The 18,420-nt window shown below is 39.0% G+C and overlaps 1 protein-coding gene and 1 long non-coding RNA gene across 5 annotated transcripts in view; one reads left to right on the top strand and one right to left on the bottom strand.

Moving 5' to 3' along the window:
* LOC122971714 (rho GTPase-activating protein 44-like) overlaps positions 1-18,420 on the top strand; it is a 105,392-nt gene that overhangs the window by 47,195 nt on the left and 39,777 nt on the right. For 2 of the 4 annotated variants that reach the window (XM_044338460.1, XM_044338459.1), the window contains exon 2: positions 18,310-18,349. In XM_044338460.1, coding sequence (XP_044194395.1) covers positions 18,310-18,349 — 40 coding nt within the window. Of the gene's footprint in view, positions 1-12,229; positions 12,658-18,309; positions 18,350-18,420 lie in introns of those variants that run through there. The other 2 variants (XM_044338458.1, XM_044338457.1) reach the window with 2 other exon arrangements.
* LOC122971718 lies at positions 724-4,138 on the bottom strand. Its single transcript, XR_006399558.1, has 2 exons — positions 4,095-4,138; positions 724-1,183 (listed from the first exon to the last, which is right to left on the bottom strand). It is a non-coding gene; the product is annotated as an uncharacterized LOC122971718 (long non-coding RNA).

The following is an 18,420-nucleotide window of genomic DNA, read 5'->3' as shown; positions in this document are numbered from 1 at the left end:
TTAAGTTGATATGTTGAACTTCTCAACCAACAGTTGATTATTTTCACATCCAGCAGTTACGGAGCAACATTATCATTCATTTGGAGTCATTTTTCTGTCCGTCTGGTGAATGTAAGTCCAATATTCACTCTCTTTCAGCTCTGTTTTTGCTCTGTATCAACTCCCGAGGGAAACATCTGGCTCTTTAGCTGCTAAATGCTCCACTATGTTCACCGGCTAGTCTACAGCTAACTGTACCTAGCAGGTAAGTGTACAGCTGCTTTTTAGAGCTTTTTCTCTGAAAACAGCAGCCTGCAGCGGCTGAAAACGACACTATGAGAGCGCTGAGAGTGAACCAGAACAGTAAAGATCCTTTCACAAACACGTGGTCATGTTATCCATCGTTATGTCAAAGTCATGAAAAATCTGACTTTGCAAGTTTTAATGTTCAAGCTGTAAAATGCTTCATACAGCGCACCTCTGCCAGCATATTTACACCTGTTTCTACACAGAGATGCTGCAATGATTTATTTTTCATCAGTTTTGTTCTTTGCCAATGACAGCCTGTTTGTTTGTTTGGTGTTTTTTCTGTCCACCTCTGTGTTTATTTAAAGTTAGAGCAGAGTCAAGACCGTCAGGCAGTCCGAGGATCTCGTTCAGGATACTCAGGAGGAGGGAGGCGATATGAAACATCTGTCCTGTGTGCTGTTTTATATTTCGATAAAAGTGTTGAATAATAAAATTAGGTTAAAAAGACGTTTTATTTATTTCATCTGCAAAGGGAGAAACACTGACAACATTATTATTCATGCGCACGTGATCGCATTCTGATCCACGGATTTACATTTTACTGAGACTTCAGTTTACCAGGATCTTGTTTAAAGGCTTCATGATGATTTCTTATTCCACCCCCACTCCCACAGTCGCTGGATTGGAGCAGATGACCTTGAAACCAAAAGAAGATGTGTGTGTGTGTGTGTGTGTGTGTGTGTGTGTGTGTGTGTGTTTGTGTGTGAGGGAGAGATACGGATCTCATCTTGGGTGGTTCTGCTGTTGTGACAAATGACAGCTCGGCCACCGGAGCTGCACCTCAGCCTCCCGTTAGAAGAATGACTCCACTTTACTACGGCGCTTCATTCGTCTTCGCACGCCGTCTCCACCACGGCGTTTGATCTGTCCCTCCGCTCCGCCGCTGCAACACCTGCTGCCATAGCAACCCCCACCCCCATAGTTAGCGGCGGAGGGAGAGAGAGAGAGCGGGAGAGAGACAGAGAGAGAGAGAAGCATGCTGGGTAATCTGACTTCACCTGGAACAATTTCTCCTGGGGGATTTTTCTGTCCTTGAACCATTTTTTCCCCTCATCATACACAGATTTCCCTGCATTAGATGGACTGAATTAATATTCAGTTTACATATATATATCACATAATGCAATCAAAGTGCATCATATCCTGCTGGATTTGTGATATTGCAACACATAACGCTCTTTTCTCCTCCTGCTGCTGCTTCTCCTGACAGTTAAATGACCAGTCTGGTCTGCAGACATGTAACAAAGATGTTAAAGCTGACTTGTCCAGGAACTGTCAGCCTCACATGATTGCTGCTGTATTGATCGGCGCTCATGTAGCTGGCAGACAGGTGAGCACAGAACGAAAAATGGTGCAACTGAGTAAAAAAAAAAATAGAGGCTCAGACTGTCTGTAATTTTTTTATTTCTGAGGATTTTTCTTTTCTTTTTTTCTTGGAAATAAATGGTATGAAGATGAATGACTAAATAACTAATGAATAGTAACATTACAAGCTGTAGTTTTCTGCAATCATATCAACAACTCTCACATAACAGAAGTTAAATATCCGACCAGATTTATAATCTTTTCACTTCTCTTTTCTCGCTGAATTTGGCAGACAGTATTTTATTGTGGAATAGTTCTTGTACAGCTGTTTGTGTTTAGACAACAGAACTTTGGTGTTTGTTAAATGAAAAAAGATTTTATAGATTTTTCTAAGTAAAATATCGATATCAGATGTGTAGGCAAAAACAATCTTATGAGAAAAGAACGCCCGCACACTGAATAGATAACAATTATGACGTTTCAACATTATGTCTTCATCAGATTGGCCACGTGGTCACATGTTGAATATTACCTCTTGAGAAAGTATCAATAAGTAATGTTTCTGTATCAGTATTTGTGTAGTTTATCAGTAATGGTATCGAAACATTTCAAGCGATATCCAGCCTGAGATTTACACCTGCAATAAGTGATTCTTTTGAGCCACTTTGGCAGCAGAAACAAGCTGCAAACACACTAATATTACTGTTATCTATATAATACAGGTATTTTAAGGTGATATTCTCCTGCTGTTAGCACATCCAGCAGATATGGAGTCCATGTTATTACCATAAGACCTGAAAGTAGGGGGACAAAAAGTCTTGTTGTCCCCCTATTCCGGCGCCAGTGATCCCGTCCTGAAACAGGAGTTCATGAACATGCTTTACTAGCTAACGCCTTTGACTTTAATATGTGTTATGATGGTTCTGCATCAGGACTATATTAACAGAGCTCTTAATTTCCTGTTAAGTGAATATCTCACGTTGGGTTAGTTGTTTCACATCTACTCTCTGCCTCCAACACTGCCAGAAAGCTGCTGATCTGCTCCACTGTGCGGCACTGAGCTCTCATCTCTCTGATGAAACTCATCTGTCTCCACTGGGTTTGTTCTTTCTGTTCAAACAGCAGCAACTACGGTGACGCTGGTTGGTGTTAGATAGAGGTGTTATAGAGAAAACATCAAGTGTTAAGCTGCCAAAAGTTGACCAGAAAATTGGTTAGAACATAAGTGCTGTTTCTATTGTTAGATTGTACTTTTACTCCTCTGAATGGCTGTCAGATGGGATTTTTGATATTTCTACATCTTTTTATTATTTTTTCATGCTCTGGCTCAGCTTCAGTAACAACTAGAGGGAACAGATTTTAATATGATGTTGTAATTAAGGTTGTGAAATGGTAAAATAAAGTGAAGAAACAATGTACCATCACAATATAAAAGCTTTTACAACCCCAGAGCTTACTATAGATGTGCTGTTTTTGACCTCTGACCCTTCAAACTTCACTGGAATGCAGATTTACCAAAGGTCAACCTGTTCACGACCCCTGCATAAGTAGAGAAATGCAGATCTTTCATGGTGAGATTATGTTTCCTTTGTTTCATACAGATAAATTCAATCACTGTTTTAGTTTAATCTTGTTTGTCCTGCTTTTCCTCCATAAAACATACATGGACTATTATGCTTTTGCTGTTCATACCAGAGCCTTATACTCTTCTATTTATTTTTATTTCAAGGCCACAAATGATTCATGAGTGCTGACTTGTACTTTGTACTTCTTGTTCTGAATAAGAACACAGCTACAGCTCATGTTATAACATAAGAAGGTCGGATATTTAAAGCCCCTCAGCATGCAGTGTTGTCTGCTGCAGGTTCTTTTTGCTACGACTGAGAGCCGCCAACGTTGGAAATTTAAAAATTTTACTCAAAGTGTTTAAATGTTGAAACTTTTAAATTGTGATCCAGTAGCTGGTTCTATTTTGTTTGTTGTTCCAGGTTCATACAGTAAAAATAACCAGATTTGTTAAGATCTGACACAAAAAATTAAAAAAAAAACTTATTTCAGGAAAAAAAAAATTTGTACAAGGTTAACCACATATGATAAAAACGCATTTTTACTTACATGTACTCAGATATACATGAATTCAAAGTGAACAAATGCTTGTGCAGGAAGCTTAAAGATTTTTAATTGCAAAGAGCAATGTTGAAAACATTTAGGTAACGTTAGAAGACTTCTAATTTTTAGCCAATGTGGCTTTTGTCGGTTAAGATGACAAATATCACAGATGGAAGATGATATCAGCTGTAGTAGGGCTGTTTTTTTTCTCTGTTCTGTATTTCTCTGTTTAGCATCTTCAGGCTAGGCTAACCCATTGTTGCTAACTTTGGAGCTAACCCCCTTTACTTTTCCAGCATTTGGGGAAACAACAGACGTGACTTTTTAGCATTGATTAACACGCTGTAGTCTGTACTGTACATTTACTGCCAGACTGACAACTTACTACTAACCTTTTCCTCTGCTCCGCTCGCATCCACCGTCACTTCTCTGCCCCTCGCTCTTTCCCACTTGCTACGCAAACATACTCCCTAACGGAGCCACGCGACCAGTGGTTTCCCAGGAAACGACAGAGGTTGACTCACGTACCGGAACAGCGCTGCTCAGAGACTCCCAAACGCTGTCGATATTTGATATCCGAATGAATGGATGTTCATTCGGATATCAAATATAAAAAAAAATATTTTTTGGGCTGGTGGGGGTTCTCTTTGAGAAACACAGATTCAGTAAACGTTCAGTAAACGTTGAGTACAGTTACACCCAGCAGTCTCCATTAAGTTGGGCGAGTTCAAAGTTGTGAAAACAACGGGGGTGTTTTGAATACACCCCCGTTGTTTTCACAGGTAATTTGTTAGTCTGTCCCTCTCGCTGCAGGAAATAATGGATTACTCCTGGAAAGCTGTTGATGTCGCACTTTTCTCTTTATGAAAATAACACAGAGATTATTCGACCAATGAGAATTTAGTCGGACGAGAGCATATCGACCAACTAATTGACCAGCAGACCAGCAGACTACAGCCCTAAGCTGTAGATAATTAATGTTGAATCCATGACGGCTAAAGTGAAACATTTGGATGTTGTCTGGTTAATGAGCTTTTTTCTCTGTACTCAGCCAAAGATCATGTTTGTGATCGAGAGAAAGAAACATCATGATTCAACTGAGAATTTTCAAATAGTTTTATCACTTGCTTTATTCTCTCTGTCATTTCTTCTGTGGGAGTTTTTGAATTCATTAAACTAGTGTGCAGTCATGAATTTCATTGCAGTAACAAAAAGAATATTCAAAAAGTATTAATGTCTATGATCTTTATTGATCAAGTATAGGGCAGAAAATATGAAGTGTTTGGTCTTCTGTCAAAGTTCCTCGACCAGAGAAGGAGAAAAATCAAAGAGTTGAGTCATTATACAAGAGAACAGTCTGTATTCTCAGTCTCTCTCGCTCCATCTCCAAAGATTTATCGCTGTGAAACCCCCTTTTTACACATCTGTTATCTTTCGTGCTCCTATCATCTTCTCTCCTCCTGCTTCTGTATTCTTCATCACCAGCCTCGCCTCGTCTCCTCCTTCTCCTTTCTCTTGTGCCAGTGGGAATCCCGGCTCTGACGACAGAAGCTGATGCTGCAGTAAAACACAGAGTGTGCTGCTGAGGCTTTGGTTCAGGATGCTGTAACGCCCTTCATGTGTCAAACAATTTACCAAAGGCTGCAGAGAGAGGAGAGGAGGGCGAGTCACACTGAGGTTTAGATGGAGAGAGAGATGTAAGACGCTTTCGCCCTCTGTCCCTCTTTTCGGAGTATTTAGTCGTCATTTCGTCCACCCTGTGGGTCCTTTCTTGCAAGCGTCCCCTTTTAGATTTTTATCTTTTTCCAAAATATAAGCCATGTGTTTGTCAGCCTCTCCCTTCCTCAGCTGTTACCCCCGTCACGCTGCGTTCCCCCGAGTGGAAATGTCAGCACAACACAACAGCTGACCCTCTCTTCTCCTCACACGTGCACTCAGAGGCAGGGCCAAACACGAGGAAATGTTAGCGGCATACATGTTTTCTCAGGGGGGAAAAAAAACCCAACCAAAAAAATGCACAGTCATTTAGTGCAAAAATGCATTTAAAAGTTGATGTGAAGCTTATATGAGGCTTCAGCAGTCTGAGTTAGTCATATCAAGTGGATATCTGACACATTTAGTCTTTTTAGCATCAAATTCCCTCTTTGTGTTTCCCTGTTGAGCTGCGGTGGAAGTATAGTAAGAAAAAGAGGGACCTTGGCACTAAAAAGACTGTAACGTTGAAAGATATCTACTTGATTTGACTCTTTTGAAGCTTCATATTAGCGTCAGATAAACTTTGAAATACATTTTTACACAGAAGGAGGACTGTGGATTTTGTCCTCCATCACTTATAGCAAAATAAATAAATTTCAGTGTTCATTTGGGCACCTGGCTGTTGTTTTAAGACAGACTTGAACACACACATTTCATAAAAAGATTGCCCACAAACTGACAAAAAGTATCATCCTTTGCTTTCGCTCCTTTTGCATCTGCGTGTGTGGTCAATCTTTTTATTTTGACATTATTGTCAAAGTGGCTCCTCTTTGTATCAGTTTGTCATTTCATTATGTGCCAGAATACTTTGGTTTTATTGTCAATATAAAGAACCACATGTATTCAGTTTTTATTAACTACGCGCTGATGATTAAACCTTGATTTAAACCTTCAATATGTTAAATTCAATTAAATATATTTTATGTTCCTGCTCTTCCAAAGAGTGCAATGAAGAATGTAACCTTAAGGATCCCTGAATCTTCAGTATACTGCACTTGAAACAGACTCTTTTGCTTTAATCATACCTGTTTTCTCATCCTAATCATCTGTTTTTACATCATCTATGAGCATCTATTCTGCCATTTTTCCATCTCCACTTGTCTTTATCCTCCAGTTTTCTCCTCAGCACTACCTGCAGAGAATCTGAAAGACAAGAGAGAACATTTTGTACAATATGTGCCTCTCTACCTCTGGTAGACATTGAATACACTTTGTCTAGGATGCAGGATGCATGCAGCAGCACTGCAGGTACATTTTGCTGCAGCTTTAGCTTTAATATACAGTTAATAATACATTCATTTCCCACAGGGAGATGTGTGGTCAAAGTATTATCGAATCTTGCCTCCTGCTGGTAATTGAGGACATGACAGTTCAAACTGAAGACATTCGAATAATCTGCTGCCCGTGTAGACTTTATATACTGTATTATGCAGGTACATTTGCAAATATAATACATACAGGATGTGTGAGGTCAAGAAAAAGTCAGCAAGCATTCTTTGAATTTTAATTGTCTGGGTGATTTTCACTGTAGCGGCTGAGAAGCAGTTTGTTTTGTTTGCATTAAACCTTCAGCTTTGTCATACCATGCCTGGAAAGAGATGTGTGTGTGTGTGTGTGTGTGTTTGTGTGTGTGTGTGTGTGTGTGTGTGTGTGTGTGTGTGTGCCTGCAATCTAAACAGCTGTCACGAAGGAAAGCAAATGAGAATATGTCCTTTGCTTCGTGTGCATGTTTGGATTACTTGTGTGTGTCTGAGTGTGTGAAAGAACAACACTGCACCTTCCAGGAATGATGAGTAATTACTAACCTGCTCATTATTGTGTGTGTGTGTGTGTGTGTGTTTGCATGAGCATCATTATCCTGTTGTTAAATTCACTGAGCCAGTAAATCGTGCTAACACTTTCTTGTTGTCAGAGAGGAAATGAATCCAGAGAAAGTGAGACTGTCAGTGATTTACTTGGCATCAAATCTCAGGAAAAAAAATCCTGGATTTGTACACAGTGTGTCAGAAATAAATTAGGTTAAGTCAATATACAGAAACGAGCCGCTGTGACTCTGCTAACAGACACACTGTCACTGTCCCACAAAGCCACACAGTGCATACATAAACTTATACAGCACTGTTGCTAACTTATTCATCTTCTCATCTGTCAAGTAACAAATACTGACAGCCTGTAGGCTTTGAAAGGTGGAAGACGACAGCATAAAGTCAACTTGGATTCTCAGCGGTTATAATATATTCAAACACAGCAGAAAAAACTTGCTGTGACTTGGATGTCAATTAAGGCGACCAGATGAGAAGAGGGGGAGTTAGGGGCGGGCGTGGCCTCCAGTTCATTACATTCAGAGTCAACGAACATTAAAACACGTGAAAGTCAAAACTTGATGCTAAAATGTATTATTTTTGTTCATGAAGTCAACTGTCTGTCATTAGGACAACAAAAACAATGACTGTGTTTTATGTGACAGTGTGTAAATCATCATCTGTTACATAAAATTCATTTTATTTTATTCATTTCATCAGGATGGTTTAATGTTATTACGGCACAACTGCACAAAACTACAACAGCCATAATTCATGTAGGCTATGGACATAACTTCCTGTCTGTGGGCAACACCAAAATAATGTTCCACAACGATCCGTATTTAATGTTTTATGAGGTTATAACTAATCAAAACATTGGTTTGTCTATTTTTTGGGACAAACAGGACGGGATTCAGGATTTGGTTGGTAGGTCCATATCCTTCATATAAAGATGGATGTAGTGAGGTGTGATGTCACCCATTGATTTGCTTTGAAGCCATTTTGAAGACCAGAGTTGCAGCTTATGGTCTGTTTCATCTTTTCCGTTTGGAGTCAGGACCTTCCAAATAAGTAGTGCAGGTTGTTGCCTTTCACGCTCTGGAACCACGCCCGCTACCACAGACCGAAGCCTCAGTGCACACTTGAACTAGCTACTTCAGCTAATTTTTCTAATTGTATCATTATGGTATCATAATCAAGTAACATTAAATTTATTGAAATATTGTGACAATAGTCCGACTCTGTATGAGTCTTGGAGGTGGGGAGAGCAGCAGGTGAGCCACCTGTCAATCACAGCTGTCAATCAACGCCCACATGGCGGACATCAAAGCTACTGTACGTCTTCAAATTTTCAAATACATGCTTTTAGCACGTACACTAATATAATATATCCAGTGTTTTGTTGTATTAGCTGCACACTGCTCTGAGGGAAAAAAGAGCTAACACATGTCGCTATTTTAATGGTTGTAGTAAAACTTTTAAGCAAGCCGCAAGAAAACCAATCTGGCCATGACACATGCTTATGCAAAAGATGTAATAAAGTTTATTACAGCTAAATACAGCCGTCAGCATCCGTTAAGCATCAAGCCAGTAACCTTTCAGTGCCACTCTCCAAGCTAACAGGATTTTTGGTGGAGTTTTCCTTCAATAAGCACACAAAATTTCTCAGACAGCTGCATTAGAAGTGGAGTGTGTAGTAAAAAGAACAAGAGACCCAGACATGGAGCTCCATTGTGAAGCTCATAGCAGCACAGACACCAGCTGAGGAGGATGGAGGAAGAGAAAGAAAAGACCTCTCCTTTTGTCCTCCTGCTTCCAGCTGTTGCACTTTAGCCGGATCAATAATAATCCAGCCAATGAGAGCAAACTGAAGGGAGGTGAAGGTTAAAGAGAAATGTTACAGGGTTTAAAAAGGTCAGGATCAAGCAATTAAGGGCACAAGCTCATGCAGCGACCGGCAGCTAGGTGCTTCTCTTTGTTTGTCCACCTTTTTTTTATCATTTTATCTGTTGTTAAAGAACTTCATGCAATGTTCAAGTAGATCAATGAAGTCGTTTTTAAGGTTGTTGTCAATAATGTCTCCTGTCATATAAAAGATATAGCAGCTGGCCCAGATAACATTGGGAGCCGCCTGCTCACCTGTTGTTCAGAGCAACGAGGTCCCATGTTGTTAATCAGCCAGCAGAAGGTTCCAAAATTATGGAAACAGTTTATTCCTGTTGCCAAGAACAACCAAAAAGTCCTGAATGACTATAGGCCAGTTGCTCTGACCTCCCTGGTCATGAAGCCCCTCGAGAAACTGATAAAACAGGAACTTCTGGACAGAACTCAACACCTTCTTGATCTGTTTCAGTTTGGCTACAGCGCTGGGCGGGGCGCAACTGTCACCTTGCTTGACCTTTTATTCAAATACCTGGAGGGCAGTAAAACTCATGCCAAGCTGTTATTTATTGATTTTTCATCAGCTTACACCACCATTGAACCCCACCTGTTGGCGTATAAACTCTCTAACTACTTTAGTGTTGACTCTAGTTTGGCTGGTTGGATCCTTGACTTCTTGTCCACACAGGAGGGAGAATGAGTGCGCGTCAGGGGAGATCTCGTCATCTGCAGGTTCATCCCAGGGCCGTGTCCTTTCACCTCTCCTTCATATTCTGTATACAGATGACTGTTGGAGCCAGTTTGAGAACCAATAAATCCTGAAGTTTGCGGATGACTCAGTTATATTCATTCTCCTCCACGATGATGAATGAGGTCATGGCCCTTCAGATAGCATACGGAAGTGGGCCAATTCAGACAATGACGCAGCACTGCTGGCCTTCTTCTGACCTGGACAAAATGGATGTGAGCCTGAAATGTCCCACATGTAAAATAGCAAACATGGCCCAAACACCCCAAATTAAATGTGGGCCTTTTTTGGTAAAGATGCAGTGCTCTTGTTGGATGTGGGTCGGTGCTGGTTTATCTGGTTTGTTCTTGGTTTACATACAGCATTGCTATGCTAGTAGCCCAGATCTGGGAAACAGGAGTGGACCGCCCAAGTGCCATCATTCCACGCGGTATGTGGGCCGGATGAAAGTGCTGAAAGTGTTTGGTTGGGGCCGGCTCTTGGCCACAGCAATTTTGCTATCTGGGCTGTGGTTGATTATTTTTTTAAATTGGTGCAAAAACTTTCCCTCTTCTGTTGGTATGACAGTCTAAATATATCAAACTGAAGAATGCGTTAGCTAAAATAATGAATACAAGCAGCAAAATTATGGATGTCCAGCAGAGTAGCCAGTCTGTTAGTGGTCAGATTACATCCTGTCTGACTGCACCCATCCTCTTCATCAGGAATTTCAATCCTGACCCTCTGGCACCCGCTTCAGATTCCTTCTCAGTCAAGACAAACAGATACAAACACTCATTCATCAAAACAGCCATCACCCTCCTCAACTCAGGGAAAAAGAGGTCACCCATCATGAGTATGAAGGCCTACCTGTAGGATGATGTTAATGGTGATTTATGATTATGTTGTTGCCGCTGGACGGATTTGTTGATGTATTTTGATTGTCATGGTATGCTGGTCATACTTTATGTAGGGGGATGACAGGATAGTACAAAACCAGTTGCCCTTTAGGGACAAATAAAGTTGAACTTTAACTTTAACAAGCTACTGTCTTTTTGTGTTTTTAAGGTGACATGTCATGCTGTCTGTGGTTTTCTGTCATTTATATCCTGTTATAGTGTTGGATGTTAAACTTGAGGTGAACATATGTAGAAATTCTCCCTGCCAGTCAAAAGTCAGGGCTTCAATCCGCTCTGAAGGATTCGTTTGCAACATTTTTTTGTACCTTGCCAACAAACCAATGTCATATATGCCCATTAATGGCTGTCCATTCTGTAGCTTTGGTTGCTAAGGTTGTTGCTAAGGTTTTTCCATGTGTTGTTTGCATTGTCCACTCGCATATTTCGGTTTGTACTGTACATGTACTGATGTATTTCAGAAGGTGACATTTCAAGTAAAGAATGAGAAAAAGCAGTCAAATCCTACAAATATGGAGCTGCGAAGTGTATTTCCCCATTCTGTATTCTCATTTCACATATTTCTTTAAACAATCTCATCAGTATTAATAAACATAGAAACTCAGGACTCTCCTGGATAATGTAACGATCCTATAGATTTATATTATGACCACCGGTTTTTAATTATTTCAGATTTGTTTCTGAGAAATCGGGTTTTGTCCGCGATTTTGATGGATGACTAAGAATACCCATGAGCCTCGGCCGCCGTTGCTATAGAGAAGAAACCATGGATATGAATCAGAGCGTAATGAATTCAAAACACTTTGTTGCTGAAGTTGTAAACAGCCATAGTTGCTGATTTCACTCAAAAGTGACCCAGAAATTAGAAGTAAACTGATTCACTCTGTAAGTTGTAAAATCAGTTTTCTCAACACTGTAATCTTAAGCTTCTGCCCGCTATTATCAGCGCACCGAAACAAATTTTAAGCTTGATGATTGACTCTTTCTTGCTGAAATACACACTGCGAGTAGTTAACTTCTACCTCAACATTTTTATGTACACAGCCTTGTACTTTTTACTTAAGAATCTGTTATTTTCTAATGCAGTTGTACATCTTACTGTGCTGTTCTGACTGGGAGAGTTTCATGCTGATCCAAGTCATAGAAGGGATCAAACTGTGAGTCACTAATGTTGGGACAAATAGATGGGATTTTTACTCACAGAACCCAGGGGTGCTTGAAACAGCTCTTCCCACTTTGCAGCAGTTTCTGTCATGGTTTGTTGACGTCGCTGAGTTTCCTGAGGCTAACCAATCAGAACAGAGTGGGGCCTTAAAGAGACAGGAGCTAAAACGGCTTGTTTCAGACAGAGGCTGAACTGAGGGGCTGCATAAAGGGCCAGTATGAGATAAATAAGGAGTTTTTTTTAACTGTAAATCATGCAAAGATATTCCAGTAGAGCCCCAGAATATAAATACAGACCTGAAAATGTGCATGTCATATCCCCTTTAAGGTTTATGTAATTTTCTCCTTTGCAGTGTCCGTGTGTGTGTGCAGTCATACACAGTGACATACAATCTATAAATCAGTTTTTGTGCAATCCAACCTGTTGACAAGTGTGATTACAGGCAAAAGGAGATGGAGAGATTGGTTGGTGATGAGAGAAAGAGTGAAAGGACCAGATAGTCAGGTCTCATTCTTCAGTTTTCCCTCCCCCTCACTGCCTCTCTTTCTCCTCCTTCTGTCGTTCTACTTTCCCCCTTTACTCACTCGTTTTTTGCCACTCGACTGCTGCCTGAAAACAGTTGGTTTCCCTCCTGTTAGCAGGGGGGATGTGGAAGAGAAAGCTGCAGATCAGCAGGACTAGAGCCTCACGCAGGAACAGCACGGCTTTGTAAGTCCACCCAACCGCAATATGGTGTTTTTTTTGTTTTTTTTTAATTTAGACTAAAGTCTGTTTGTGTCAGGATACAGTCAGAGGGGATGTGTTGTCTGTGCTGATCAGCAAGTGAGGTAAGACAGACTTGATTGGTTTGGTGTTTGTTCTCAGTCAGAAAGGACAGGGCTGCTGTATGTTTGAGGTTTCATGATCTGAGCGTGTTTATTTTGTTGATTCATTTGTAAAAACATCCATGAATAAGATGTTGTTTTCCGGGTTATAGTGGATTTTTGATCATATCAGTCATTGCACTCAGTAGCATGTAGGCAGTTTTGATTTTTGGCCTCCAATTATGTTTTATTTCATTAAGATTTTGTTTGTTTTTAATATAAAAGGGTTGTCTTTTGATGCTCAGGTGACCAAGTGTTGCAGTCCTGCTTTGCCCAACTGAGACAGCTAAGAAAAATCAGGTCATTTCTTTCCTCTGCAGACTTAGAAAAGGTCATCTGTGCTTTTATCTCCTCCAGACTTGACTATTGCAATACACTTTAATCTTGTATAAGTAGGTGAAACATCCAAAGACTGCAGTTTATACAAAATACTCCCGCCAGCGTCCTCATTATACCAATCCTCGCTGCCCGTCACTGCTTACCTGTGAGTTTTAGAATTGATTTTAAGCTTTTACTGCTTGTTATTAAAGCTTTGAATGATCAGGCTCCTGCTTATATCTTTGATCTGCTAACTCCTTATTAACCTGATGGCTGCTTGAGATCTCCAGCAGGTCTTACTGATGATTGAGCCCCTCAGCTGTGAACTCCTTGCCTGGAGATCTCAGGCAGGTAACCTCAGTGTCGTCTTTTAAATCTCTTCTTAAGACTCACTTTTATCGTATGGTTTTTTCTCAACTTAAGTTATAACTAGTGGCTTCACCAGTGGTTGATAAATCATAAAATAATGCTTTATAGATCAGTTATCAGTCATAAATAGGAAAAATATTTGGGTTGCGTCGTTGTAAAGATTCCTTAGGAATGCTAAATGTTAGTAAGTCAATATTAAAGGGTTTTCAGGGTTTTTTTTGATTAATAAAGATTAATAAAACCATTGAATATGTGGTAATGCTTTATTACTTACAGAGACATACTGTATATTTCCCAAAACAGTCCTAGAAAGTTTCCTACATATAATTTTGTACTTCTTATGGGGAAATTATATGATTTTTTTTTCTTTTTAAACACATTTTTAACCCCAGTAAATATTGATTTATTATCAATTCATAATTGGAAACTTTGTTATCCATAGACGTTGAATTTCAAGTTTGACTGTAAACAGATTTCACATTTGTTCAGATGAGATATTACACCTGCCACTAATTAATTGGAATCAGTTGATTATTAATATTATTATTATTGGTTATTTCCAAATTACAGAGCTTTTTTGGGGAATTTGACTCACAAATTGTTAGGAATGTACAACCTGTATAATAAAATGTTAATAAATGATCACAATCATTGGAGGGATTTTCCTAATGAGTTCAAATGGCTTATAACTGGTTTATAAAGTGTTAGTAAATGATTTATTAACAATTAATAAAGCTATTAGTTACAACTTTTAAACTCTTTATAAAGGGAGCTGTATTAGAAATTGGTAACTTTATTATCTTTTTATTTCACTGAGCTGTTCTGACTTTACGAGCAGTTGGTCACTCAGAGTTTCAACATAATAAACTTGACAACAGTCCACTTTACTCTCGATTTAGAGCCGCTGTAAAACTTCTTCTACCTGTTTTACTGGAGGTTTGTACCTCCGGGGCCAAAGAAACTCACGTCAGGTGACTCAAACTTATATGTTTTATTATAATTATCAGTTCTATTATTTATTAGGGTGCTGACAGCAGAGAGTAATGTCATAACTAATAACAAACCAATACTGTTTTTCTACAGAGAGAATCAACAACTGAAATATACTGCAGGTCTAGAAAAAAGGTTCCTGTGCTTATTGTCAGAGCAAACAGGACGGGGTATAAATCATTGACCGATGCGGTTTCTAGACCACATATTTTTAAAATCAGTGTTTAAAAATGGTGCGTCACAGGTTTCAGGGGAATTCCTGAGACGGCAGCTGAACAGGCTTGTATGAAACCAGACCTCCCGCAGGTACTTTAACTGAAGATAACATTGCAATAAAAAGAATCTGAATGCTAAGAGGCTTTAAGGAAAGAGAGGCCAGATTGCAGCAGACTGTATAATCAGTGTCTATAGAGCTGAATCGGAGCAGACAGAGAATCGCTTCAGTGTGTCTGAGAGAGAAACCTCGAGAAACCCCAGCTGTAGCTTCATGTTGTTTTTTTCTCGTCTGCTTGCGTTCACAGGTACTGCACTGAATATGTGCAGTGTTAATTGTTTAACCTGCTGTACGTTTGGCAGCTGAACAATCTACCGTAATAGTTCTTTACTGTGAAAGAAGACGCTGAGATGCGTTTTCATCTGCTGAGCTTGAAGGAAATGTAAGACGGGACCAAAGTAGTGAATTAATCAGGCAGTGGTGGAAAAATCAATGGAGGTCCATCTTTGATATTCTAATTTTGTTTCCCCATATTGCAATTATACTACTTCTACTTCTGTTTGCTATGTAAACACTACATCAGTTTCATGTCTGTCCTGGCAGAGGTTGCTCTTCTTGAGGTTTATACCTTTTTTTAACCCATAAAGGTGTTACAGAGCGCTAACGAGTTTTTCCTTTTCTGAATCGAGGATGTTGAATGTTGTCAGACTGTAAAGCTGATTTTTAGCTGCAATGTAGTTTTGTAGCAGAGAGGTTTTAAACAGTCTAAAACACCAACTAAATGCTTTTTCTCTCCACTGACCGTAGACCAGAATTTTAATAATGGCTGACAACATTTCTCTTACTCACTATTGTTACTATTTCAAACTCCATGTAAACCCTACTGGTACAGCTGAATAACTTTCTTTATTGGAATTTATGAATTGGGAAGTGAAGGAAATCCTTAACTTCACACAATTTTTGACAACATTGAATTAATTATATATGTATGTTCTGTATATTTGGACATTTAGTTAATACTTTCAGCCAGATTTACTGTATGAGTCATATACTGTTGTTAATTATTATTAATGAAAAAACACTTAAGTGACCCTGTAATGTGTCAAATATACCATCTAATGAAATATAACAGTATAATGAGGTCCAGAGTAGCTTAAAACATGTTCATTATTCAAGACTGAGAGGAATCAAGGCACAGATTAGACAGCACAGTATAAGTAAACAACAGTATATGACTCATACAGTAAATCTGGCTGAAGGTATCTACTAAATATACATATAAATATAAATGTCAAAAATTGTGTGATTAGAAGTGCTGTACATAATTGTTGTAAATAATGTCATTTCTCTCGCAGACATTGAGATTTTAATCTAATTTATTGTAAATTTGTTCCTTTTTTAACCTGATACAGCAAAAAGCAGTAAAGTCTCTTGAATCTAACAGATTGATGTTAATCTTAATTGATATATTTATTTGATATATACTTTCCCAGTGATGTATTCAGCACATTTTCTCTGAGAAGCAGAAGAGTGTTGATCTCAGCTCCTGGTCTGAATAGGTTGTTGTTGTTGTTTTTTAATCTTTTTTCTGTACAAGTGGACTTTTGTAGCTTGATGTTCTGCACCAAGTTACATTAAAGTATTGCTGTAATGTTCTTCAAAGGCCATCGACACTCCAGGCAACATTTTCCTCCAGAGTGCATCTCGTACTTTACAATTAACCTTCAGTTCCTTGTAGCCTTGCCTGTTGTAATATCCACATTGATCCAGGTCCAGCTGTCAGTCTCCATCTGTGGCCATGTGAAGGCAGTGATGGAGGCGATCGACGTTGCTTTAACACCTCACGCTCTGTATCCCTGCCTGAAGGTCTCGATGTGACTCATAATCAATATTTATGTTGTGTTTTTTTTTTGGTTTTTTTTTTCAAAAATGGCCTGCAGAAACTGAAAATTGAACAGCTGTAACAAAAATGGCTCTGTAAATGCTGGATTGGACATGTTATTATTACAATACAGTCATTCATCATTGGTACCAGTATAAAGCTACAGATATATATTCTATATTTTTCTGAATGTCAACAAATCCCTTGAAGAGACACAAACCAACAATGAATTTATCTACTTCCAAGTGTTACGTGTCTATCCGACGTCTGATATATCTTCTTCCTCTGTGCCGTAGACCTCCGTTGTTGTCCAAAAACACGTCAGTGAGTCACACGGCTGTACTGGGTGACATGTTCCTTCATTACACGAACACACACACCATCCTGCTGCTGGAAATACTCACTAAAACACCAAATAGTCCCCAACAAATGCACCTTTTCCTCCTGTTTGAGAAACGTTTGCTAAAAACTACAATGCACAGCTGTTTTAGGAAATTACTGAGCCTTTTTTAAAAAATCAAACCATATATTTGTGACCTTGGAGCTGAGAGCCACAGACAGAGCCGGGAAGTCAAGTCTGAGAGAGAGAAACCAACACACTGTTGGTTTTGTTCATTTCATGGGATTTATTTACAGTGAGCAAAATATAAACCTTATACCAACCGTATACAGTAATATGATTTTTAGCAATGCTAGCAGCCAGACTGAAATATCTCAACAACTATTTTATGATTTATCATGAAATTTTGTTTCAGACATTCATGTTTCCCCTCAGGATGAATTGTAACTTTTCAATATATTGTTTTTTTGACGCAATACCTGCAAAACTAATGACATTCACATCAGCCTCAGCTGTACTTTTTGTTTAGTGCTAATTAGCAATTGTTAGCATACTAGCATAGTAAGCTAAGCTGGTGACCATTATAAACATTATACCTGCTGCTGTGTCTGAGTTCATCTTCACAGAGCAGCCAGCGTGGCTGTAAACTCTTTGTCTTGTTGAACATCTAATTGTTTTATTACATTATGTGGAACTTAATTAACAAGCTTTCTCATATTTTCATCCAGTGTAGAGTGACATTGTATCATACTTAAGCAAGTAATTACATTATCTGGCAGTTATTCTATTATCAGTTGGTATGCTGTATGTCACAGCTCTGCTTCATTTTCTACATTGTAAGATAAAATCATTTTGGATTTAAACTTCACTTTGATTTGAGGCCAGTAGAGACTGTAAAGTGTTTACTATCCAGCTCTGATTCATTTAATGGACTAAAATGTTTATCTTCACTTTATCTTTAAATAGTTTTTTAGCTTAAGTGATGTAAGAATTTCTCGACTCATAAAGGAATCTTTCATTTCATCACAAAAATTAAAACTCATCATTTTTGGAGATGCTATTGTCACTGTCACTGTAAAGAAGAGACTGATTTCTACATTCATGTGTTCAGGCAGCGTTTTCTGTCAGATTTACAACCGGAGAACTTGTAGTTGTGCGTTTCCTCTGTATCAGTCCTGTGAAACATTCCTGTTAGACCATTAGCTCCAGGCTGCATCTGAAATATTAATATTAATGTGCACAGAAATGAAATTCAGCAAATGATGTCATTACGTTGATTGAGGAGTATGTGGGCATGTTGCTCAGTTCCCACAGTAACAAGTTATGTAATTTAACGATTCCCCACTGAACCCTAACAGCCTCTTTTTTCTTTATTTCTCTACAGGGCTGAAAAAACAGAAGTTTTAAGTGAAGATCTATTACAGGTACTAATGAATCTTCTTTTTCGAGTGTGTTTGTGTGCATGCCGTCCCTCAGTATCTTAGTCTCAGAATCA

The sequence above is a fragment of the Thunnus albacares genome, chromosome 20 (genome assembly GCF_914725855.1).
Source record: "Thunnus albacares chromosome 20, fThuAlb1.1, whole genome shotgun sequence".
NCBI lineage: Eukaryota > Metazoa > Chordata > Actinopteri > Scombriformes > Scombridae > Thunnus > Thunnus albacares.
Note: the sequence above shows the minus strand (reverse complement) of the source record. Positions and strands in the feature narration are given on the sequence as shown.